This window comes from Phascolarctos cinereus, unplaced genomic scaffold (genome assembly GCF_003287225.1).
Source record: "Phascolarctos cinereus isolate Bilbo 61053 unplaced genomic scaffold, phaCin_HiC Scaffold_5;HRSCAF=322, whole genome shotgun sequence".
Taxonomy (NCBI): domain Eukaryota; kingdom Metazoa; phylum Chordata; class Mammalia; order Diprotodontia; family Phascolarctidae; genus Phascolarctos; species Phascolarctos cinereus.
Genome location: NW_027555958.1, coordinates 446,611,865 through 446,636,945, shown reverse-complemented (window position 1 = coordinate 446,636,945; position 25,081 = coordinate 446,611,865). Strand labels below are relative to the sequence as shown.

The 25,081-nt window shown below is 51.5% G+C and overlaps 1 protein-coding gene across 3 annotated transcripts in view; it reads right to left on the bottom strand.

The window, feature by feature from the left end:
- Positions 1-25,081, bottom strand: part of RNF220 (ring finger protein 220) — a 252,301-nt gene that overhangs the window by 40,209 nt on the left and 187,011 nt on the right. For 2 of the 3 annotated variants that reach the window (XM_020987553.2, XM_020987555.2), the window contains exons 3-4: positions 5,061-5,226; positions 2,474-2,519 (exon numbers count right to left, since the gene is read on the bottom strand). In XM_020987553.2, coding sequence (XP_020843212.1) covers positions 2,474-2,519; positions 5,061-5,226 — 212 coding nt within the window. Of the gene's footprint in view, positions 1-2,473; positions 2,520-5,060; positions 5,227-5,509; positions 5,589-25,081 lie in introns of those variants that run through there. The other variant, XM_020987556.1, reaches the window with a different exon arrangement.

The window sequence follows — 25,081 nt, the reverse complement described above, 5'->3', positions numbered from 1 at the left end:
TCCCAGTGCCCACAGCCACTGCCCAGCTGCCTTCCTGAAACTCCTTCTCTTCCTCTTGAGCACTCCCAGATGCCCACTACCCAGCTCCCTCTCCTGGTCCTCCCAGTCCTGGCCCTGTGGCTAAGCAAGGAACCAGAGTGAGCGGATGCTGGCTTGGCATGGACCTTGGTCCTGAAGCCTAGAAATGTTCACACATGTGTACATTTGTACATTCATATGGGTGTGGGTGTGGGGCAGAGAGTGAACAAATGCCTCATCTGTAAAATGAACGGCTGAAAGATTGTCTTTCTAGGGATTCTGGTGGTTCCTGGGACTCTCCCATCCTCCCCCCTTCATATGCTCCCCTGGTGTTTCTGTAGGTGGAACATTATGTTTTTACAAAATTGTACGTGTGCATTAAAGCCTCTGGGTGCCTGTGTTTGTATCCGTGTGTGTGTGTGTGTGTGTGTGTGTGTGTGTGTGTGTGTGTGTGTGTGTGTGTGTGTGTGTGTGGTGTGTGTGTGTGGGGTGACCTGGTATTTGTCAGCACTGAGAAAATGGACCAAAATTGCCTTCACTTTAGCCATCAGGCCCGCCCCTGCCGGCTGCTCCTCTCCCTACTCCCCCCCCTCAGTAGTTGGGGTCATATGTGGGGGAAGGAAGGTACCAGATGTGGTGGGAGTGGGGGCCAGATGTGGGGGTCATCGAGTGCCATTGACATGCACTTCCCTTTTAAGCTTGGTCATTTGAAACTATTAAGTGCTGGGTGGGGGTTGCTGCCAGGGGCGGCTTGAGCCAAGCCAGGGAGTCTATTTCCCTTAAACAATCCATCAGCGGCTGTCACCCGAGCAGCCCCGCTCCTGCTAGCACCCGCTTTTATCTCTGACCGCGCCACTGCCTTTTGTGGGATTCTGCACAAAGTGTTCCTTGCCTGATGAAGGCTTTAACTCAGCTTCCAAAGAGGGGTAAATATCACTTAGCAGCCTCAAGAGAGAGGCTTTGACAGGCTGCCCCCCACCTCAATCCAGGCCACAGCAGGAGGGGGGCTACAATAACAGTAGGGATAGGGCCAGCCTCCACCCTCCTCAGGCAAGGGAGAGCAGCCTGCTATAAGCAGGGACCATATCCAAGCCATTACCAGGTGCTATTTAATCTGCCTTTGAAACTTCTCTCCCCTTCCATGGTTTCCTTCCCCTCTCAAAGCTTTCCCCCTTCTCATTCAGGCAGGCCCCATTGCCTCTTGCCTGGACTATTGCAACTGCTTCCTAAGAGTCTCTCTGCCTCCAGCCTCAGCCTTTCCACACAGCTGCCAAATTGATATTCCTAGATTTGTCCAGTATGACCATGTCATGGACCACACAAATGCATCTCCATTACCCAAAGGAGAAAGTTCTAATTCCTCAGTGGAACATTCAAGGTCTTCTGAAATCTGCTTCCACCCTGTCCTTCCAATCTCATTTTATCCTGATGCCCTAGAAACAGTCTCCCTCCTCTCAGTGGGTCCTGTGGCTCAGTGAGTAGCCCTGCATTGCTCCTCCCCTCCCTCAGCCAGCCTGCCTTGGCCCACTCCTGCCTCACTGCCTGCTCACCCCAATCCTCCTTGCTTCTCCTTTCCCAATCTGACTCTCATTTTAAGACCTGACTCCAGCCCCTCCTACTGAGCCCCCCGTCCTGCTTCCGTCCCAGCTCCCAGTCCCACCTTGTGATCAATGGTCCTCCTGGTCCTCCATTCTTAGTAATATTCTGGTCAGTGACAGCTCCTTTCTCCCAGGAGCAAAAGCTCCCTGGGACCAGCCCTCCAGCCCCCACCCCCCACTCCCAGGTACAGTTGAGCAGAGGGATGGCCATGCAAGAAAGACAGAGAGTCAGCATCCTTATGTCTGCTTCAAGAGCGGGCCATCTGCAGGACTGTGCATGGGATAGAGAGGACTAGGCAGGAGGGGTTGGGAAGAAATGCCCAGGGAGTTGCCAGAGAAGGGGCAGCTGATGGCTACTGGTGGTTAGAAATCATGTCCTAAGAATGTTAATTGAAGGAGCCAGGGTTCTTCTTAGTTGGGAGAAGAGAAAACTCAGGGGAGACATGATAGCTGTTCTCAAGTACATGAAGGGTTGTGTCCTGTGTTAGGTGTTAGATACTGGAGTGGTTTGCCATGTCTTTCCTCATCTCATTTTACTAGATAGGGAAACTGAGGCAAACAGGGTTAAGTGACTTGTCCAGGGTCACACAGTGTCTGAAGCCAGATTTGAACTCACAAAGATGAATCTTCCCAACTCCAGGTTGACACTCTATTGACTGGAACTTTCTAACCTTGACAATTGTCCTAAACAGGGGGTGAATTCTGCCTCCTCCTCCTTGGAAGACAATTCTGTGTCAGGGATGTTGCTGAGAGTATTTCTGCCAGGGGTTAGGGCTTCTCAGGAGGGTATGACTGTGCATGAGATATGATGAGCTTGTGACACCCGGAGGGTGCCGGAGAAGAGCTCTGCCACCTACCTTGGGGGTGCCAGGGGCCATGGCATCCTTCAGGAGGGAATTCTTGCTGCAAAGAAAGAAGACAAACAGATGAGGTTTCCAGAGTCCCTGGGGAATGGGATGTAGGACAGGTGCAGGAGTAGCAGTCCTCCTCGCTCCCCACCTTCCACTTCATGGCCAGGCCCTGGGTCTCCCTCGGTCCTGTGGTCTTGCTTATCTCCCCAGGTAGGGCAGGGATGGGAGGGTGCCTGCCCTCCCTCATCCTCAGTTACCTACAGACCTCCTGGAGCTGGGGCAGCTGCTGAGGGGAGGGGACTCTTAGAACAGACATGCTACTGCCCCTCCTTGCTCCACCCCCAGAGCCATGACCCTGTAGGTCTAGGCTATGGACAATTCCTAATGGACTGGCAGCTGCTCAGGGGCCAAAGGCTCATTGAGGTAGAGACCAATTCTCCCCATGTCCCTCCTCTTGAGTTGAGAGTGAAAGGTGGGAGGCCCAGTCTGGGTTTAATCCTAGCATCCGTATGCATAGCCATCTCCCTCCCACTAAGCAGGAGTGACAGGAGCAGGGAGCAGACCGTCACTGGGCCTCGGCCACCAAGCTCATCCCCTTAAGGCCTGGTCCTTGTGCCCAGCCCATAGCCCTGATCATGCAGGCTCACAGAGAGAGGCAGAGGAGCTGAGTACAGCACACATCAGAACCCCGTGAATTAGGGGTAGGGCAGAGAGAATGACTGACCCAGCTGGACCCCTGAGCCCCTTCCCATTCACCTGGACTGGCCTAGGCTCAGTAGAGACTCCTGCCCAGGGCACCAGGAGTTCCTTTTAGGCCCAAGGCAGTACCAATCCCTCTTTCCATTCTCTGACCCTCCCTCCCAGTCCCAGGGGAATGGCAGCCCTGGGGAGATGGAGGCTGCAAGAAGGAGGAGGAGGAGGGAAGAGCAGGACAGAGGCTCTGATGATCTCCCCACTTGCTGCCTGCCTGCCACCGAATGATCCAGGGGCTTTAAATCATGAGCAAGCCCCAGCACCGGTCCCTGCACCCAGCCCAGGCTGGCACTTTTAATTAAGGTGATTTACACCGAATTATCCTTGGAAATAAAGAGGCAGGGAGCTGCCCGCACTGAGCCTCCCCCCTCCGCCCCCTGCTGAGCTTTAATCTATTGGGGGAATTGTTTATCTAGCTCATTACCCAACCAAACACCGAGGCAGGCAGAGGCCCAGAGCTGCTGCTGCTGCCGCTTCTGGCTGCTGCCCCTGTACCAGCCTTGCCATCACCTCCATAGGCCTGACAGGCTTTAGATGAGGCAGAGAGAAAGGCCAGGGCCTGGGGGGTCTGGGGGTAGCCTTCTGTCCCATTCTGTCTTTGCTGACTTCTCCCATGCTACCTCCCAGAGACACAAGCCTTAGAACAGGAGTCTCCAACCAGAAACAGATTTCCTGAGGAAGCCCCAAATCTGGCCTGCCTTTCCCTCCCCCCAGCACAACCCTCAGAGCTCAGGGCTTGTGAATGTTGGAAGACATCTCTTTAATTCTATGGCCAGTCTCTAGCCTGCCTATCCCCTAATCCCCCTATCGCCCAACCCCGCTCCAAATCGGATACCTCTCTGGGGGATATCCCAGCTCCACCTTCAACTCAACCTGACTCATTCTCTTCCTCCTACACCTGCTTCTCCTTGGGACGCTATTGGTCCTGGCTGTGACTCTAGCCCTGCTCCTGGGGTGGGGAAAAGGGTGGTTACAGTGATTGTATTGGTCTGTTTTGGTTGGGAGAGTATGTCTCTGAATCTCTCCCATTGTAGGAGTGGGTGATGGGCAGGAGGGACCCACAAGAGGGAGCCTGGGAGAGGGGAGGCCTGGCTTTCTCCCCCCACCCCCATGACCCTTCCTGGGAATCCCTCCCGCACCCAATTACAGCCTTAATTGGCAAGTCCGGGAAATCAATTAATTCGCAAATTTTTTCCAATTAAAAATTAAGATAAATCAGGCAGCCTCATCAGGTGCCAGGGCCAGGCAGTTTGGGGGGGGCGCCCTTGGAACGCCTTTGCCGGGCGCGCTGTCAGCGGGCGGCCCGGCCGAGACAGATAAAAACCCATCGACCCGTCGCGAGTAGCTCTTCAGCTCCATCGATCAGGCGGGATTTCACTGGCTCTGCAGAGCAGAGGGGGGTGCAGGGGTTCAAACCTGCCCCACTGATCCAGGGCCTGGGCCCCAGGTGCCCTGATGGCTGAGCCACAACTTCTTACAGGGTTACTTCTTCCCCCCCCAACCTTCCCCAGGGTAACTTTACTGGGGAAGGGGTGATCCGGGGTACACTGGGGAACCAGAATGTGCGAGGGCCCTCCTTAGCTCAAGGCATGCGGGTTGTGCCCCCAGTCTCATTCCTGCTCCTCCCATAGACCTTAATCCCTCACTGCTCATTTTGGGGTAAGGAGGCAGGAGTAAGAGACAGAGTCTAATGCTGGAGAAGGCTCAGTGAATCTGATGACAGTCACTGGAGACAGGAGGGAGCTTGGGGCCAGGGGCTCTGTGGGAGGCTCTGGCTCTCTGGCTTGGGGGCCCCCATGGGAGAGGTGGCCGGACAGACTAAGTCTGAGGTGGACTGTACCTGCTGGGCAGCTGGGTGAGTTTTTCCAGCTCCTGTTCCATGTGTTCCTGCAGCTCCCCCGGCCGAAGCAAGACCTGGCAGATGGGGCAGGTGGGGGCCTGGCTGTCAAATAGGGCTGCTGCTGCCGCTGCTGCAGCTGCTGCTGCCGCCGCTGCCTTCTTCTTACCTAAAGAGGCAGGGAGGCAGGGAGGAAGGCCACACACGGACAGGGAAACACACAAAGATAAGGCAGAATATTAGTTGGGGCTCTTGTGCCCAAAGCACACCTTGGCACACCCCTGGCTCCTGATCCTCTCTGTTTAGGAGGCTGAGGCGGAGGGATACTCAGGTTCAGTAAAAGAATCTTACTTGGCTCCAACCCCAGCCCGGTTCACATCTTGTCCCTTCTCTGGCCTCCTGCGGCCATCGCCTCCCAGGCTTTAGGAGGTCCTTCAGCAGCTCCTGCTTACCTTGCTTCCCACTGCTCTCATCCCCTAGCTGTTCTACCCCATGGCTTTGGCTTGCACCTTCCATGTCCCCTCTCCCCTGCTCCCCAGTCTCATTCAAGATGAGACTTGTAGAGGTAGAAAGGGCTTCAGAGGAGTTCCATCAAGCCTGGAGATGTACAAGAATCCTTTCCACTCCATCTTGGCCCTAGACTCTTATAGCCTCTACCTAAGAACTTCTGTTGAGCAGGAGCCTCCCATTGCTGGAGGGGGGTGTCCCTTCAGCTCTGGGACAGCTCTCATTATTGTGGTGTTCCTGATCTCCCATGAAATCTGCTTTTCTTTACTACCTCAGTGCTCCTGGTTCTGCCCTCTGGGGTCAAGCCCAACTGTCTTCATGTCCCCTCCTCAGGATGGCTCTTCAGGAGCTCAAAAAGAAGAACTTCCCCCTTCCCCAGTCTCCTCTTCTGTCATTCCATGAAGGGGTTGGATTAGATAATCTCTAAGGTCCCTTCCAGCTCTAAAGGTTGTGGGATGCCCTCTCCCCCCCATAGAGTCTGAAGCCTTTCTGAATGTGTCTTGTCTCCAGGCTCCTCACCACCCTGATTGTTCCTTGGTGGACACTATATAAAGCCCAAGACATGGCCTATTCTCCCTCTCTCACTGGCTTTGATGCTGATCACAGTCAGCCCAGCAGTGATGACCCATAGCCCCTAGGTCCTTGGCATAAGACTGACTATTCTCTCTCTCCAGCCTCTATCCTGTGTATGCCTCTGTCCCAGGTAGCCCCCAAGCCTGCCATATCCCATTCAGTTCAACCCAGGGAGGAAGCTGGGAACTAGGCAAGGACAGAGATATGATGGGTGGGTGAGTGGGTGGCGGCAGTGTTGGGGGGGGGGACCTGTCAACTCTAAAGATGATGGATGGGGGAGGCAAGGCGGTGGCTGGCGGTGCTGTGGCGTTATCGGATGCTCTGCCCGTCCTAGAGACGTGGGCCGCTAATCCCCGGGCGAGGCTGCAGCCGCCCTCCTGCTGATAACCAGGAAATGGGACTGACAACAATTTTTAGCCGAGAGATTCTTCACCAAAATGCCGAGGCCGGAGGTCTGACAGCGGCTGATTGAGCGCGAGCGAGCGTGAGCCCAGGAGTGAGGAAGAGAAGGGGGAGACTTTGGAGGAGAGGGAGGGAGGCAGGCACGGGAGGGGGGCTAGGCCCAGGGCCTCACCAGGGAGTCAGAGTTATTCTCTCCTTCCTTGCCTCCCTACTTGGTCCTTTTATTTGGGGCCTGCCGGACCTTGTTCATTCTGGCTGAGCTGAGGGGTGAGCTGGGGAGTACTTCTCAGCCTCCCGGCCCCTAATCCTTGGTCATTGAGAGCAGAAGGTTGAAGGTAGTCATTCCCTGGCCTATGAGCCCCAACCCCAGCACAGCTCTAGCCTCATTGGCAATGTTGTCTGGGACAGTGATGGAGATTGTGGCTGTGAGGACAAGAACGGCCACAGAATCTTAATGGGAGGTACCTTGAACCCAGACCTACACATGAGTGCCCCCCAACAAGTGGTCAGTTAGCCTCTGATAGAACACTTCCAAGGATGGGGAGCTCACCACCTATGGAGGCAACCCATTCCCCTTTGGTACAACTCTGACTTGCCTAAATGGAACTCTGCATGTTCCTGACATTGTTCATGGCTTTAGTCTCTGGGTACAAGTAGAACAAATCAGATTCCTCCTCCTCACAGATCTTCAAATACTTGAGGAGATAATTTACAAGCATGCACCCCGTGCCCCGCCCCCCTTCTCCTGGCTGGTTGGCCTTCTGTGGATGATTGTGTAAGTGAGGAGGAGAGGCACACTGACTGAGGATGATGGCACAGGGAAAGGTAGCTGTGGGTAGGCTTACATTGTCCACCCCCAAGTCCCAAATGGACAGGAGGGGTTGCTCAGGTTGGGCTTGTTACATCCTAGAGGGTCATACCTCACACATGCCTTTCCAGAGATTGAGCAGGCTGGGCATGGAGGTATAGAAACCTTGCAAGGCCTCCAGGCAGTGCTGGCCCAGGCTGAGGGGATGGTACCTGGGTTCCTAGCCTATGTGGAAAGCCTCTCTTCCTAAATGCCCATGGAGGCCCCAGGGCAAGGCCAATCACCTTAGGGAAGAGTCAGACTGCACACCTGGGGTGAGAGAAAGGCTGAAATTACCTCCCCCTTCTAGCTTCTGAGCCAGGTCTTGCACCCATCTTCTCGACTCACCTGGACTCTAAGCAGGGCCTACACACAACCTGGACCTGGAATCTAGAACCTAGATCTGGTCTCTGCAAACCTAGAACCTAGACATGGCTCTGCAAACACCACTCTCTCCTACCTAGCTTACTGCTGTGTAGATACAGTGCTAGGCACTTAATATAGGTCTGTGGAATTGAATATCAAATATAAGACACAGGGCTCAGAACACATGACCTGTAAACCAGAGCTTAGAACTCATGGCCTGGAAACCAGGTGTTCAGTTCTTCGTATACTCCTAGGCTCCATGGAATCATGGGCCCTGGACGGGACAGCCTGGTAGCAGGAAGAAGGAGCTGCTGACCTTCTTTAGTATTGAACTGGTGGGAGGGGCAGGAAACTGGTGTTCAAATCCTCTCTGACACCCCTGCTTTCATGACCTCGGGGAAACAGACCTCTCTGATCCTCAGTTTCCTATCTGTAAAATGGGGCAAGTGATGTTTGCAGTCTGCCCTCCCCCCAAGACTTTTGGGAGGAAAGCACTCTGGAGATTGGGGGCTGTGGTTATCACTCTGATAAGATATCATGTCAAGCATGCTCAGCTGTCCGTGCTATGTGCTCTGTCATGGCCAGGGCTGGGCAGTTCAGGCATTTTTATTAATATGTCCAATACATTATCCATGTAATACACTTGTCTAGTGGGGCCTCCCACGGCTCCAGAACTGGCAGGTGGGGGCTGGGGGCTGGCCCTCTGAGTGGGGGAATCTGAACGTGCAGTTTGATGAATCAGTTTGTATTACGCACCCAGGCTGGCCTGCGTCTGTCAGGATTAATAGATATCTGCAGTGGCTGAAGTGAGCTGGGAGGGGGTAGAACACATCATGTGTATTTATCGAGGGGCTGATACCAGCTCTTATTTATCTCCTCCCCTCCCTTGGGCTTCCCTGTTCCCTCTGCCCCAGATCTAGGAGGCAGGGATATCCGCAAGTTAGTTCTATCAATGGGCACCCTGTGATGAGTATGGAAGAACTCACCTTTCAGCTCCCTAAAGGGGAGCAGGGCAGAGGGAAGGCTGGAAAGACAGAAGATACAGAGATACAGTGACAGTCTGAGAGATGGAGGGGTGGGGGAGGGCAGAGGCAGGCCTATAATTTCTACCTAGGATGACTTGTTAGCTCCTACTGGATCCAGCCGTCCAGTTATTCCCTTGGCTGCACATTGCCTATCCTGGTCCTCCTAGGGAGCCCTCCCGGAGGCAGGGGGAACCCAACTGAGACAGAGGCAGCATTAGTATGTAGAGCTTAGGGACCTGGATAGCCTAGGCTAAGATCCCCCAGCCTCTCTCCTCTTCTGGGGCCAGTGCCCTACAGAGAGAGGACAGGCCTATCCGTACCAGTGTCTTCCAGGAACACGATGCCATCTCCCTGCTGAAATTCCTATTGGGCTTCAGGCACCTTCATGAGGCCCTGGGATCATGAGCCAGGGTTGATAAAGCCTGAGCTGTGGTGAGGGAGAGAGGAAGGAAGGGAGGGAGCTGCTCTGGCAACCAGAAGCTGGAGAAGTAGGAGAGAAGGTACTGGGGGGGGGGGATTGGCAGAGCACTCAAGAACAGAGATGGAAAACTGAGACAGAGAGGGGCTATGAGGAGAGGGAAGAAAGACAGGAAGCCGGTAGCAGCAGAGAAGTTAGGAACCTGGAAGGCATGCCGGGAGAGTAGCTGGGGCTGCTAGGGGTGGGGGAAGCACTGTGTGTGCTGGGGGATCTGGGGAGGAGGGGAGGGAGGAGGAGGATGCGGAAGCCGAGGGGAGCCCTCTCCTCCGAAGATCAATTAGCATCAATTACCGACTTCATTTAATTGTCGTCGAAGATGAATTTGTCATTTTTAGCCTGGAATTAATAGGGCACCTTCACCTTTGCCGGCTAGGCGGCGGGCGGGGCGTCTGGGTGGGGATGGGGGCTCTGAGGGCCTGCCTGAAGCTAGGCAGGGCCCAGAGGAGCGTCCCCCTATCCAGCCATTCCTAGCCTCGGCCCCGCTCTCTTGCGCTCGAATACTCTTCGCCTAGCATCCTCACCAGTTCCCCTGGGCCCCGGCCACCCCCGCGGGCCCCCCGGCGCCTGTTTACCTTCCTTCTTCCGCGCACATACAGCGGGGCCCAGTGCGATTGTGTGTGTGTGTGTGTGTGTGTGTGTGAGTTGGGGGGGAATGCAGTGTGGCGGGGAGAGTCCGCGGGGGGGGGGCGGTGTTAGGCCGCCGCCGGGCTGGAATTGAATTGATAAGCACATCAGCGCCAGATAACGCCTGAAATAATGCACCGATAAGGAAATGCGATTGGATTTGCTGGCGAGCATCAGATTGGCCCCATCTGGGGCCGCCTGGAAGCGCCGTAAATTGCGCTGGGAAACCTTGTTTGTCCTTAAATATTCCTGTCGTTTCTCATTGCAGCCGACAGGGCCGCGGGCACACGGCAGGGGATTGGCCCGCTGCTGCGGGCCCGCGAAGGGAGTGGGGTGGATGGGTGGATGGGTGGGTGGGGGCCAGGGAGAATGAAGGAGATGTCCTTCTTTAGACTCTCCTTTCTTTCCTGGGCCTCAGTTTCCTCCCATGGAAAATGGAGGGGCTGAGCTGGGTAGTCTCTGAGACATTCTATCATAAGCCTGGGAAGAAGGGGTGGGTGGGGTGAGGAGCAGGAGGAAGGGGAGGAGAAGGGCGAGGGAAGGAAAAGGAGGATGGTAGAAAATGAAGGGAATGTGGAAAAAAGGGACGAGAGGATAGAGAAGAGGCAGGAGGGCAGAGGGGCGCTGGATGGGCGAGGCCTGGGATGGCCCTCTGACCAAGAACTTGGCCAGGTGACCTCACCTGTGAGGCCAAGGCCTATTGAGCACATTTCCTCAGACGGAGGAGGGAGAGGGGAGGGGGACCCTTCGGAACAGAGCCAGGCTTGCGGGGGGGGGGCGCCCACGGAGGGCTGGCGGGCCGGCCCTGACCGGTGACAGCTGGCCTTCCCATCAATCACGCATCTGTCCACGGGCAGGGAAGAGTCTCTGGCAGAAATTGAGTTTGCCTCACAGGGGACGATTGAGCAAATTAATAGCCCATTAGCCAAGCAGTGACCTGAGAAATGAAGGTGCGGGGGTTCCTGGTCGCCAACCCCCACATCCTCTCCCAGGCCGGGCCAGGGTGAGGCTCAGGGTTAGACTCAGGCTGGGTCGGTGCCGGGCCCCATTCAAAGAGATTCTGCGAAGGAAAAGGCAAACAGCCTACCCCGGGGCGCCTCCGGCACCGCATCCCCACAGCCCCAGTTCTATGGTTTCAATTCCGAGGACTGGACGGGGGGGGGGGGATGCTCAGGCTGAGATTTATTGGCTGGTTTAGTGTCTCCCAGGCTCCCGCCCCACTCCCCCTCCTGGAGCTGCTTCCGTCCTGAGCCCCTAAATCAGGTGGCGAGATGGGCCCTGTCACTGCCCGCATTAGCCTCGTTAGCGCACTCGGAGCAGAGATTAATAGTGGTGTGGACGCACCCCCCCCCCACCTCCTTCTATCCGCCTTCCCCAGCCGCCCCACAGGGGTGGGGGCCAAGGCTGCTCAGAGTTTCCCCCTCCAGTCTCTCCCCCTTCTGCCTCTACTCTGCTTCTCTCTCCTGTCTCCTTTCCTCCTCCCCTTCTCCTCCTCTCCCTCTTGAACTCTCCCTCTCCATCTGTTTTGTTCCCCCCCCAGCTTTCTCTCCCACCACGTCCCTCCCCTCCCTTTCCCCATCTCTACACTCTTTCTCCTTTCTAGCTCTTTTCTCTGTCTCACTCTGGCTCTTCTCACACATCCTGCCTCTTCCCACCCCCCTTCCCATGGCTGAGTGGGAATATTAATTATTGGAACCAATTGACTGTTTATACTCTGATGTTTTAACTAATCACCACTAAGGCGGACACCACAAATGCTCCAGCTCCTCCTCTACTCTACCCACCCCCACCCCAAGCTGACTGTTGCCTAGGTTGATGGGGGTGGGGGTAGGAGATGAGACAACAGGAGCTGCCCCAGAACTGGAGCAGTTTTTACATTCAAATGGAGAGGGGTTGGCATGGCTGGGCAGGAGAGTCCAAAAGACCAGTGCCAAGGTAGGCTGGCCCTGGTGGTACTCTTTTTGGCCTCCTCCTAGGTATTTCCCCCTCCTTCTCCTCCCCCAATCCTTTAATTTATCCTCCACTCAGCTAGACTCATTTTCCTCATGCACAGCTCTGGTCAAATCTCTCCCCTTCTCAAACACTGACAAAAGCTCCCAATTGCCTCCTAAGTGAACTGTTTTGCCTGGCATTCAAAGCCCTAAGCCATCTGGCCCCTTTCCTGCTTTATTTCATTATTCTTCTCCATGAACTCTGATTCAGCCGAATTGGGTGACTTGCTTCCTGAATTTTCTTGAAACCTCTTGCCTCTATACCTTTGCTCATCCAGTTCCCTCCACCTGACCTTTCCTCCCTTTTCATCCTGAACTACTGAATTCCTACTCATCCCTTATAAGGAAGCCTTCCCTGATTTTCCACCTCTATTCCCCATTATGACTGATGGTTGATCCCCTTTGGACTTCAAAGTATTCCCACCCTTCAGAGATATTCACACTTAATGGGTATTACAAATATCTCTTGCTGTCTTTTTTCTTTCCTATGCTTTGAAAGATTCAAGGGCAGGAATTGGGTCTTTTCTAAGTATTGCCTTTCCCCCATAACTAGCACAGGCCCCTTTAATGGTCTGCTGGCTGACTGACATGTGTGCCAGTATGAATGCCCGTGTGCCCATAGGAACATTGCATGGAGAGCCAGAAGGGGATACCATCTGGCTCAGCCTTCTCTTCTCACCTTACAGTGCAGGAACCTGGGCCAAAGAGAGCCAGAGGGTTACTAGCCCAATCCCACGCGTAGAATAAGTGGCTGAGCCAGTGGGCAAACCTAGGTACTCAGAGGCTTATGCCACAACTGATGTGAAGCCCACAGCCTGGACCTGGCCTCTTCAGCCCACATCTGGAGCCTGATGCCAGGCATCTGGATTGAAATACCTCTACGGATCCTTTGAGTTCTACATTCCATGGTCCTGTGTCCAGCATCTGGGCCTACAGCCTGAGCCTGGAAGGAGGAGAAGCTGCTTACCTTTTCTCTACTCCCTCTCTCTTCTCCCCCTTGGCACTCCCCCCCCTCCAATCTCTAAAGCTCCCTTTGGATTCTCGGGAGGATCAGAAGCCTAAAAGGTTAGAGGTAAAAGGGAGCTTAGAGATTATCAAGTCCCACCCTTTACTTTAGGATAGGGAAACTGAGGCCCAGAGAGGTTAAATCTGCCCTTGGGCAGTCCTCAGCCTTCTGGTGTTTTATGTGCATGTGAGGAGCCATTGAAAGGAAAGTAATATGGGATGGCGAAGGAACACTGGCTCTAGCTAGGGTAAGAGAACTTGAGTTCAAATCCCACTTTTGATTCTGACTTACTGCTTGTACTGCCTTCCCAGGGCCTCAGTTTCCTGATCTGAGAAAGGACAGTCTCTCTCTGCTTTAAATCTGTGAGTCTGTGAATTGGAGTCAAGAGCTCCCTAAATGTCAGCCTTCTATCATGAGTCAGTTACTGGACCAAGGACTCCAAATGCTGGGCTCTTGTCCCTCTGCTAGGCTGAGCTGAGCTGGGCTAGAAGGGCCCTAGGGTTCTCTGGCTCTCAGGCACCGACCTCTAGGGTGGCTCCTGGTTCTGGATGAGCTTAGCGCAGCAGCAGGGGAGCAGGCCCTCTGTGGCCAGTAGGTGTCGCTGTGGCTCCAGGACTGGAGGGGAGGACTGCCTAGGTCCTCTGGCCTCTTGCCCCTGTGGGGGAGCCCCACCCCCATACACTGGAGGTGGGGCAAGAACTGATGGGCAAAGAAGGGCCCAGCCGGAGCCCCTCCTCATCTCTGAAGTCCTCTCCCCTAAGCACGGCTTCAACTTCCCTTCCACGTCTCTCCAGTTCTCAAGCCAGGGGTGGTTACTACCAAGTAACCTCTAGGGCTCAGCCTGCAAGTCTGTCTGTGCATCTTAACAATCAGAATACTAATAACAGACATTTATAGAACACTTTGGAGTGTGCTAGTCGGCTTGGCCACGCATGCACCTGTGTCTGCTTGTAGATGGGCATATGTGTGAGCATGCTGGATGTTCCTGTGCCCCCTCCCCCCTCCCGTACTTCACAGGAGGCGCCGGAAAGAAGCTTTTCTGAAAATGGGGCTGACCTCTGAAATGTCCTGTAAGCCAAGGCTCTGGCATGGTCTTAAGGACATGGGGACACCAGCTCAGGGCTCAGCCAGCCCTAGAGCTCCCAGCGTGAGGCCTTGGAATGGGATTCACCAAAACAGGCAGAATTCCCAAAGCTCCATGACCTAGGATGCTTTCCACAACATGACCAATAAGTAACTGGTCACCTGACTTCTGTCTGCCAAGGAGGCAGAACCCACCACCATCAGATGAGCCCCCTCCCCCCTCCTCCTCTGGCACTGCTCTCCTGGTTAGGGAGTTTCTCCTGACATCTGGCCCCAATCCCCTACCCTCCCCCCTCAACTGTTCCTGGTTCTGCCCTCTGGAGCCTCTGATCCTTCCTCTTCATAACAACCTTTCAAATACTAGAGGAGAGCTCTCATGTCTTCCCTGAGTCTTCTCTGCCCCAGTCCCTTCAACAGATCCCCAAGGATCATGGACCCCAGGCCTTCTCCATCCTGGCTGCCCTCCTGTGGACCCTCTCCAACCCTTCCCAAACATCGGGGCCCAGATCAGAACAAAAGACTCCGTATGTGGTCTGAGCAGAGCTGAGGACAGTGGGACCATCACCTCCTCATTCCAAGAAGTTCCCCATGACTTAGCCCAACCCGAGATCCCATGAACCGACTGTTATGTGGAGCTTGCTGCCCACTCAAACCCCCAGATCTTTTTCAGCCAAATTGCTGTCTAACCATCCTTTACCCATCTTATTCTTGTGGGTTGGATTTCGTGATGCTGAGACAACATATTTAAAGTGTTTTTCAAATCTCAGAGTACTATTAAATGCTAGCTATTATTATTATTGTTAATTATTACCTATTATTTTTTTAATCCAAGTACAAGATTTTATATTTGCCCCTATTATATTGTATCTTAGATTCAGGCCAATGTTCTGATCTAACCATTAAAAATCTTCTTAGAGGCTAACCCGGTCCAGCTGTGTCAGCTAACTTGGTATCATCTGCAAATCTGATAAGCATCTGATAAGGGCCAAGCACAGATCTCTGGGGCACTCCACTGGAGCTGTGCCAAGGTGACATTAAAGCATTAATGACCACTTTTGGGGTCTGACCACTCACACACTTCTAAATATTCCTACTGGTATGGAAAGCTTGACTTGGAACTTTCCATGCTCCACAGTTCTTTATTTCCTCAGAGATGATTTCAGGTTTAGAAGGAGCCTTACAGAGTCCACCTGCTTTTCCTTACCAAAACATTGCAGCATCTCCGAGACACTCTACAGTCTACAAGGCACGTGCCTTTTACAAAGTGCTTCACTATCCAGGAGATAGGTGCAATTGATGGATGCTTTTAGTCTACCAAATGCTTTGGTCTATGAGATGCCTTATAAGCTAGAGATACTATATACTCTGTAAAGGAAGCTGAGACAATATTTCAGTTGATATTCATAAAATTCTATGAGAAAGGCAGGTCAAGGATTCTTAGTCCCATTTTACAGGTGAGGAAACTGAAGCCCAGAGAGGGAAGTGACTTGATGAGGGTCAAACAGCTATTGAGCAGCAGAGGTACATCCTGGGAGACTGAGGTTTCCTAGCTACTGGTTGAGAGCCTTTGCCACTTAGTGGTACTATCTCTCTGATCTTGGACACATCTGACCAGTGCCTCTCTGGCAGGCAGATCCTTGAGGCCTGAATGAGAGGCCAAGAAAGGAAAGAAACCCTTCAAGGGGCAGATAAAGATGGCACAGATGGGAGGCAGCTAGGATGGAGCACCGGCTCTGGATTCAGGAAGATCTGAGTTCAAATCCAGCCTCAGACACTTGAAACTTGCTAGCTGTATGACCCTGGGCAATTCACTTCATCCCATTGCCTTGCCAAAAAACCAAAAAACCAAAAAAACCAACATGGCACAGATGGCGTTGAGCTAACATGTTGGATTTGAAAAGCAGCCTTGAAAAAGATCCCAATAGGCAAGAATGTTGAGTTAAGCCTAAGAAGGCAAAATGTACTACAGAATTTGAGAACTGGAAGGGACCAACCCATACACAAAAAGAATCCTCACTAGAACATGCCCAATCAGGAGCTGCCCGGTTTCTGCTTGGAGGAGGATGATGATGATGATGATGATGATATCTAGCATTTTGATAGTGCCTACAGTGTGCCAGGCACTGTGCTCAGTGCTTCATAAATATTATCTCATTTGATTCCTCAAAACAACCCTGGAAAGTAGGTGCTATTATTATCCCCGTGTTACAGTTGAGGAAGCCAAAGCATATAGAGGTGAAGTGACTTGACCAGGGTCACACAGCTAGTGTCTGAGGCCAGATTTGAACTTAGGTCTTCCTGACTCCATGCCAAGGGATCTCTCTACTGTGCCACCTAGCTGCCAGGAGATCCCCCATCTGTTTAGGTGGCTTCTCTCATTTTGGGGCAGCTCTCATTGTTAGGAAGCTTCTAATATCCAGCTTAAATCTGCCTCTTTGAAACTCCCTCCCCCACCCCCACCCCCCATTACTCCTGGTTCTTCTGATTTTTCTTCCACCTGACCTCAGTTGAAACACTTGGAGCCAACCCTCATGTCCCCTCCCCACTCCCATCCCTCACCCCACCCCCACCCTCTAGCCCGAACACCCCCAATTCCTTTAATTCTCATGCATAGGAAGTGGGAGCAAGGTTCTTTGCCATCCTGGCTGTCCTCTCATCATTGTTCTTAAACTGGAGAGCCCAACACTGGACATAAGACTCCAGATGAGGTCTGATGAGGGCAGCGCACAGTGGGACTTTCACTTCTTTATACTTGGAAACCCTGCCTCTCTCTTAATGTAGCCCAAGATGTCATGAGCTTCTCTGGTTGCCCCATCACTCTGCTGACATATATTGAGCTTGGGGTCTACCTGAACACCCAGATCTATTTCAGACCAACTGCTGTCCAAACAGGCCTGCCCATCTTGGGTTGGTAAAGCTGATCTTTTGAACTCAAGTGTAAGACTGCATTTATCTCTAAGGAATTTCATCCTGTTAGGTTCAGCCCAATGCTCTCATTTAATCAAAATCTTTTTGGACCTTGACTTGGTCACCCTATGTGATATCCCACCCTTCTTGTTTTGTATGATTGGCAAATTGGATAAGCCATTGTCCATCTCTGCCTTCATCCAAGTCTCACCCTTGGCTTTCCCAAAATAAGCACCGTCCAAGTACCATTACAATGGGTAAGGGTGGTATCTGGGTGGCTAGTTTTCCATCTGAAATAGATCTAGGGGGTTGAGTGGCCCACAATCTCCACGTCCATCAGCAGGAGAATGGGGATGCCTTCCAAAAGCTAACGAAATCCTAGGTTGCCTTGAGAGAGGTAGAACCACTGTGGAGAATGGCAACCAGAGTGGTGGAGGGTCTTGATATCATAACATAACAAGCAACACACACTTGTTTTATGTTAGGCATGGTGCTAAGTGCTGGGGATACAAAGACAAAAGTGGGAAAAGTCTCTGCCCTCAAAGAGCTGATATATACACATTTGAGTATATGGGTCATACGTACAAAATGAATACAAGTCTTGGGAGGGAGGTCTTGGTTGGTGGGGATGAAGCATGGACCAGAAAAGGTTTTAGGAAGAAGATGGCATCTGAATTGAGTCTTGAAGGAAGCAGGGAATTGAGGTGGCAGAGATGAAGAGGGAGAGAAAACACGAACTAGGAGAGAATCAGGAAAGCCATTCTATAGTCAGTCAATAAATATCTATCGTCATTGTTTAGTTGTTTTCAGTTGTGTCCTACTCTTTGTGACCGCATTTGGGGTTTCCTTGGCAAAGATACTGGAGTGGTTTGCTATTTCCTTTTCTAGCTCATTTTACAGATGAGGAAACTGAGGTAAACAGGGTGAAGTGACTTGCCCAGGGTTGCACAGCTAGTAATTATCTGAGGCCAGATTTGAACTCAGGAAGATTTGTCTTGCTGACTCCAGGCCCAGCACTCCATCCACTCCACCACCTGCCCTAAACATCTATTAAGCATCTACTATGTGCCAGGTACTGTGCTAAGATCTGGGCATACACAGGGGCAAGACAGTCTATTCCCTCAAGCAGGTCACAGTCTAATGAGGAAGATGGCATGCAAACAACTCTGTACAAACAAGCTATAAACGTGATAAATGGGAAATAATCAATAGAGGGAAGGCAGAGAGAGAATCGGGAAAGGATTCCTTCAGAAGCTCGGATTTTAGCTGGGACTTGAAGGGAGCCAAGGAAGCCAGGAGGTGGACATGAGAAAGGACATTCTAGGCCTGGGGAACAGGAGAAAGGTTTCCTAGCATCCTCTCTCTCTCTCTCTTTCTCTCTCATCTTTCTCTGTCTCTTTATATCTGTCTCTGCCTCCCTCCCTTCCTGCCTGTTTGTCTGTGTGTCCCTCTTGGAGAGCCAGTGCAAAGGCCCTGGTCAGGAGATGGAGTGTTGTGTCCAGGGAGCAAGCAGATTAGTCTGCTTTCAACACAGAGTGTGTGAGGATGAGGATGAGTTATGTGAAATAAGGTAACAAAGAGAGGTTGGCAGGGGCCCCTGTAGCTCTTCCCTGGGCAGCCCCAGTCAGCTGGAATCATTGTTGGTCTATGCTGGCCAGTGCCAGGCAGCAGCCCCAGCCCTGCTCAGTCTGGAGCAGCCCCAGCTCACCCCAAGAGCAGCCCCAGCCTTGTCCAGCCTTCCGTCAGTCCCAGTCTTTGCTGGTCAGTGACAGCCAGGCCTGGTCAGCTGCTCCACAATAGGGGTCTATGGGAGCAGAAAGGCAGCCGTGTCTGGTGAAGGGGCAGGGCTGGGGCCCAGGAACAGAGGGCCAACTGTGAGGGCATCCAGGCACGTCCTGTTACTGCCACTCACTCCTATCTAGGCGGGGCCTGAGTCCCCCACCCTACTAGCTCAGGTGGCTTAGAGAACCCTTTTGGGCCTTGATAGGCCAGGCCAAGGAGGACTCAGGCAGGAATGCCCTCCTCTCACCAGTCAGGATCTCAGCCTAATGCCTCCCTCCTTTCTGAACTCTTTCCCCTCCTTCCCGGAATGCCCATCCTCCATTCCTAGAGCTTCTGGAATTCTGGGAGATGGGCTTCAGGGCCCAATCCTGGCCCCAGCTCCTCAGGCCCAGAGGACTGTCCTCATCATCCTGACTCCTCCAGTCATGGATCCTGAGCAGGGCTAGACCCAGGGCTCCCTTACCTCCACTATCTATGATCAATGCTGGGCTCACTCAGACTGTCCAGGCCCCAACCAGGGGCATTAAATGTTAATTATGTCTATTTGGATTTGAAAAATTTTATGACTTGAGTTAATTACAGGCGGAGTCGTAAAAAAGGTTTCAGAGCCAAGGAGCCTGCGGGCCTCATCCCCAGGACAGATGGGGATGAGATAACTGGAGAAAGAAAAAAGGGAGAGAGGGGCTCCTTGCAGGGGCCAGGGTGGGGGCAGGCAGCAGATGATGAGAGAGGGCCTTGGAGAGGGCAAGGGGCTTAATGGAGGCTCCCTGGCCCCCATTCGATGGGGATCATAAATGGCCCAGGGAAGCCCTCAGAAACAGCCACTAGACACATGAAGCCAGCGATGCCCCCATATCTATGCCCCTCCCCCCCCACCAAGGAATTCTTGGGTGACCACCATGGTCAGGATTGTTTCCATGCACTGCCCACTCCTAACTAAGGAGTGAAAGTCACAACTGAGACTACTACTGTGTGCTAAGCCCTGTGCTAGGCCTTGGGGACAACCGAGACAAAGAGAAGCGGAGCCTGTCCTGGAGGAGTATGTATTCTATGCAGGGTTAGGTGCTATCGGGCAACCGATATACAGCAACAGTCCAGAGATCAGTGAGACCAACACTCAATCTAATTAACTGGGGGGGGGGAAGAAAGGATGGGGGAGTACTCGTCTCCTGTCCTTTCCCCTCGTGCAGGATGGCTACGGTCCTTCCTCTGTGCATTGGCTCCCCCAATTAGAGCATGAGCTCCTTGAGAACATGGGCCCTTTGGCCTTTCTGTCTGTGTCCCTAGGGCTTTACACTTAGTAAATTCTTAATAAATGCTTTGTTCATCTCTGAGCAGATCTGCCACTTTTAAGTCATGGGGCCTTGAAAAGTTCTTCCCTTTCTAAAGCCCTGGCCGGTGGGCAATGTAGACTGTCAGCTCTGTTTTTACAGATAAGGAAACTGAGGCTTAAGGAGAGTAAGGTGCTGGCTCATGATCATACACACCAGTGATTGTCTGAGGAAGGACTTGACCCATCCTGTCTCCATAGTAAGGGTGGCCTGAGGCAGGTCAGTGGGTACAATTCAGAGAAACAGAGTTGGAGTCAAGTCAGGTCAATAAACAGTGATTAAGCACCTGTTATGTGCCAGGCACTGTGTTAAGTGCTGGAGATACAAAGAAAAGCAAAAGACAGTCCTGCCTTCAAAGAGCTCCCAGTCTAATGCGGAAGACAACATGCAAACAACTGTGTACAAAGTACACACAGGGTAAACTGGAGACGTAAACAGAGGGAAGGCGTGAAGATTAAGAAGGACTGGGGAAGGCTTCTTGCAGGAGGTGGGCAGGGAAGCCAGGAAGTGGAAAGGGGGAGGGAGAGCATTCCAGGCATGGGGCACAGCCAGAGAAAGCACTTGGGATTAGGAGATGGCCTGTCCTGTACAGCAAGGAGACCAGTGACACTAGGTTTCAGAGTACATGGTAGGAGAAGGGATGAGGGGTTAGAAGCCTAGAAAGGCAGGGAAGGGCTCTAACTGACGGAAAGCTCTGAATGACAACAGATTTTGTATTGGGCCCTCAGAATTTATCGAGTGTGTGGGGTGACAAGGTCAGACCTACTTTTTAGGAAGATCAATTTGACAGGCGAGTGGAGAGTGGAGTGGAGTGGGGGGGACACTCAAGGCAGGCAGACCCCTCCCCCAGCAACTAGGGCAAAGGTCTAGATCTGAGGTGATGAGGGCCTGCACCAGGGTTGGGGCAGGATCAAATGAGAGAAGGGGGCATATGAAGAGATGTTATAAGGTGGAAATGACAGGACCTGGCTGATGGAGTATGGTGGCTGGGACAGAGTGAGCAATTGGCGAGAATGTTTAGGTCTGGAGTAGAAGTAAGTGAGAGGCTGGTGGTGTTCTTGATGGTAGTAAGGAAAATGGGGAGATGGGAAGGGTTTGGGGCAAAGACAGTGGACTGGCTGCATTAAGTCGAACAATAACCCAACATGCAACATTGAGCACTTACTATATACCAGCCACTTCGCTGGGTGCTGGGGATACAAAAGCAAAGATGAAAGCGCCTCTGCTCTCAAGAAAGTTACATTTACTAGTGAGAAACAATGTGGGCACAGATACATCAAGAAAAAAAATACCCAGAGTAAAAATAAACTCATTTCAGGGGCCGGTGGAAGGGCACTAAGCAAAGTGTTTGGGAGAGGCTCTGTGTAGGAGGCAGCCCTGGAAAGGAACTAGGGAGGCTAAGAGGCAGACACGAGGAGGGAGTGAATTCCAGGTTTGGGGAACAAAGTATATACATACATATACATACATACATACATATACATACATATATATATGTATATATATGTATGTATGTATACACACACACATATAGTTTGTTTGTTTAGTTGTTTTCAGTTGTGTCTGACTCTTTGTGACCCCATTTGGAGTTTTCTTGGCAAAGATACTGGTGTGGTTTGTCACATCCTTCTCCAGCTCATTTTATACATGAGGAAACTGAGGTAAACAGGTGATTTGCCCAGGGTGCACAGCTAGTAAGTGTCTGAGGCCAGATCTGAACTCAGGTTTTCTTGACTCTAGGCTCAGTGCTCTGCCCACTATGCCACCTAGATGCCCAAGGGTGTCCAAGTATGGATGTGGGGAACGGGCTGTTGGATGTAGGAAATATTAAGTAGATCAGCTGGCTGGATTGAACAGTACATTAGGTGAGTAATGTGAAATCAATCTGGAAATATAGGTTGGGGCCAGGCTATGAAGGGCTTTAAATGCCAACGGGGAGTTTGTTTTTTATCCTACAGGCAATGGCAGGGGGGGGGAGGCACAGCAGATTCTGGGAGTGACATTCAAGGGAGTGTCATGGCCAGACCTAGGCTGTAAGAGTATCACTTTGGCAGCTGTGTGAAGGATGGATTGGAGAGAGGGACCACAGGGAGGAGACTGTCTCCTCCCTTGAGTTAACCATTTTACCTTGACCTGGTTCTTGACCCTGGAATCTGCTGCCTTGATGTTATGATCAGACATTTGCAGACACCAGCCTTTCATTCCTTCTGCCACCTGCCTTCTACACGCTTGCACCCCTGCTGCCCAGCAATGCAGAAGGAAGTTTCTTCCAGTTGTGCTGGCCAGGTCCGCTGCAGAACGTTGCTGTCCAATCTCATCTGGGCCCTCATTGATGCATGGCAATCCTTTGATCTGTTCTCTTCCACAGCAGCAGTTTCAAGCCTTATCTTCTCAGCTACCTAGACTCCTCTTTTCCCACCCTCTCTCAGGAGAGAACCTCAAGAAATTCTTCACTGAAAAGAAAGATGAGGCCATTTAGAATGCTCATCTGTGGGGAGCTCCTTCCTATTCCTAGTTCTACGATTTATATCATCTCATCATTAGCCCCTGTTCATTCAACCCTTTTGCCCTAGTCTTTGTGAATATCTACAATGGGCTTGTTCTCTTCTCAGCTTAAAAAACAGCCCCTCTAGCTATCTTCTATATCTCTCTTCCCTTTCATGGCCAAACTCCTAGAAAAAAACTCCTTCCTCTTGTGGCCTCCACTCCCTCACTTTTCAATCTCTTTTAGCCTGGCTTCAGTCCCCACCAATCAACTGAAACTGTTCTCTTCAAGGTCACCAATGATCTCTTTATTGCTCCAAGTGATGGCCTTGTGTCAGCTCGCATCCTTCTTGACCTCCATGGAGCGTTTGGCCTTGCGGCCATTCCCTCCTTCTTTGGGTTTTGTGACATTGCTTTCTCCTGCTTCTCCTCTTGCCTGTCTGATGGATCCTTCTCAGTCTGCTCTGAAGGATCTCATTCATGTCCTATTGTCTCAGTGTGGGTGTCTCCACAGCTCCATCCTGGGCCCTCTCCATTTCTGAAATGTACACAGCCTTTGACCCAGAAGTCTCGCTGGTAGGCCTATACCCTAAGAAGGTTAAAGACAGAAAGAACCATTCTACATTCTTGAAGAGCCCATCAGTTTCCATACATTGAACTATCTTCTCTATGCAGATTACTCCTAAATCTCCACTCTGGGGTCATCTTCCTCCTAAGCTCCAGTCCTCAATCATTGACTATCCGCTGGACACCTCTATCTGTGCTTCGCAAAGGCACCTCAAATGGAACACATTCACAGCTAAATTAATTTTCACATCTCCCAAACTCACCTCTCTTTCTCATTTCTCTGTTTCTATCACAGATACCAACATCCTTCCAGACATCCTGGCTCATAACCTAGAAGTCATCCTCAACTCTTAACTCTCCCTCAACCTTCACATTCATTCAATAAATTGCTAAGTCTGGACAATCTCACTTTCTCAGAATCTCTCATGTTTATCCTCTACTGTCTATCCACACTACTCCTCTAGCTCAGGCACTCATCACCTCCTTCCTGAACTACTACAATAAGCTCCTAATTTGTTTTTCCTGCCTCCGGTCTTTTGCATCTCCAATCCATTCTCCACACAGCTATCAGCCATCTTTCTAAAGTATATCTGATCATGTCTCTCCACTCCTTAAGACACTCGAGTGGCTCTGTATTATTTTTATGATAAAATGCCAACTCCTCCATTTGTTACATAAGGTCCTTCATGATATGATTCTAGCCTGTCTTTCTAGACTCCTTACCCATCACTCCCCTTCATCAATTCTACTTTCATCCATACTGTCTCTCTTGCCTTGTCCTTAGACTTAAAATTTCATCTCTTGCCTCTGACTTTGCACAGGCTGCTTCCCAAGCCTGGCATGCTGTTCTTCCTCATCTCTGCCTTTTGGGACCCTTAACTTCCTTCAAGGCTCAGTTCTGGGCACACTTCCTTTAGAAGTTTTTCTTGTCTTCTCTCCCTATGATGGCAAATTAATTTTTGTGTATATTCTCTGTTTACTTATCTGAAAACCTGTTGCATCTTCCTGGTAGAGTATAATCTCCTGGAGGGCAGAAACTGTCTCACTTTGATATTTGTGTCCTCTGGAACAGTGCCTAGCACATGGAGGATGTGCTGAATAAGTGCCTATTGATGGATAATTGACTGATTGATTGATCTATTAAATGGAGCTAAAGATGCCTGTAGCACCTTCCTCACAGGGTGGTGGAAGGCTTCAATGAAAAAATGGGTGGGAGACATTTTGCAGACTCACAAGTGTTGCATAAACATTGGCTCACCCCATGGCCTACATGCACAGACATACACCAGTTCATGGACCCATGACCGGAAAGCCATTCTAGGATATCAAAACCTTTTGTAAAAGTTGGAGGATTTTACTCCTGGGCTAAAGACAGGGAGGCAGAGAGCAGGGAGGGCCATGACACGCCCCAGAGCTCTGGGCAGCTGGCTATTTCTTTGAATCTGTAGCCCCACTGGAGCTCCTGGGCAATCTTGTCTGGGGGAAGAGAAGGGAGCCCAACCTCTAGCCCTTGCTCTATGAATTCTTCTATTCTCCTTCCCTCAGCTATCATTTGAAGGGACCTGCCAGGAATTTCCGGGATCGTATAAGACTAAGAACTATTTCCCATGAGTAAATAGTCAGAAAGTATGAATAAACGGTCCTCAAAAGAATTGCAAACAATTAACAATCGTATGAAAGAATGTTTACAATCACTGATTATAAGAGAAATGCAAATCCAAACAACTCTGAGGTTTTACCCCAGCCCCAGCAAATTGGTAAAGATAACAAAACAGGGGTCCAGTCAGTGTTGGAATGGCTGTGAGAAGACAGGTACACTCATGCATTGTTGGTGGAGTTGTGAACTGGAAAGTAATTTCAAAGTATGAGAAAAAAAGTGACTGGAATGTATACAGCCTTTGACCCAGAAGTCCTGCTGGTAGGCCTATACCCTAAGAAGGTTAAAGACAGAAAGAACCATCCTATATCCACCAAAAGGTTCAGAGAAGTACTTTTTGTCCAGTTCCAAAGCCCTGGAAACAAAGCAGATGCCCATTAGTTGGGAAATGCCA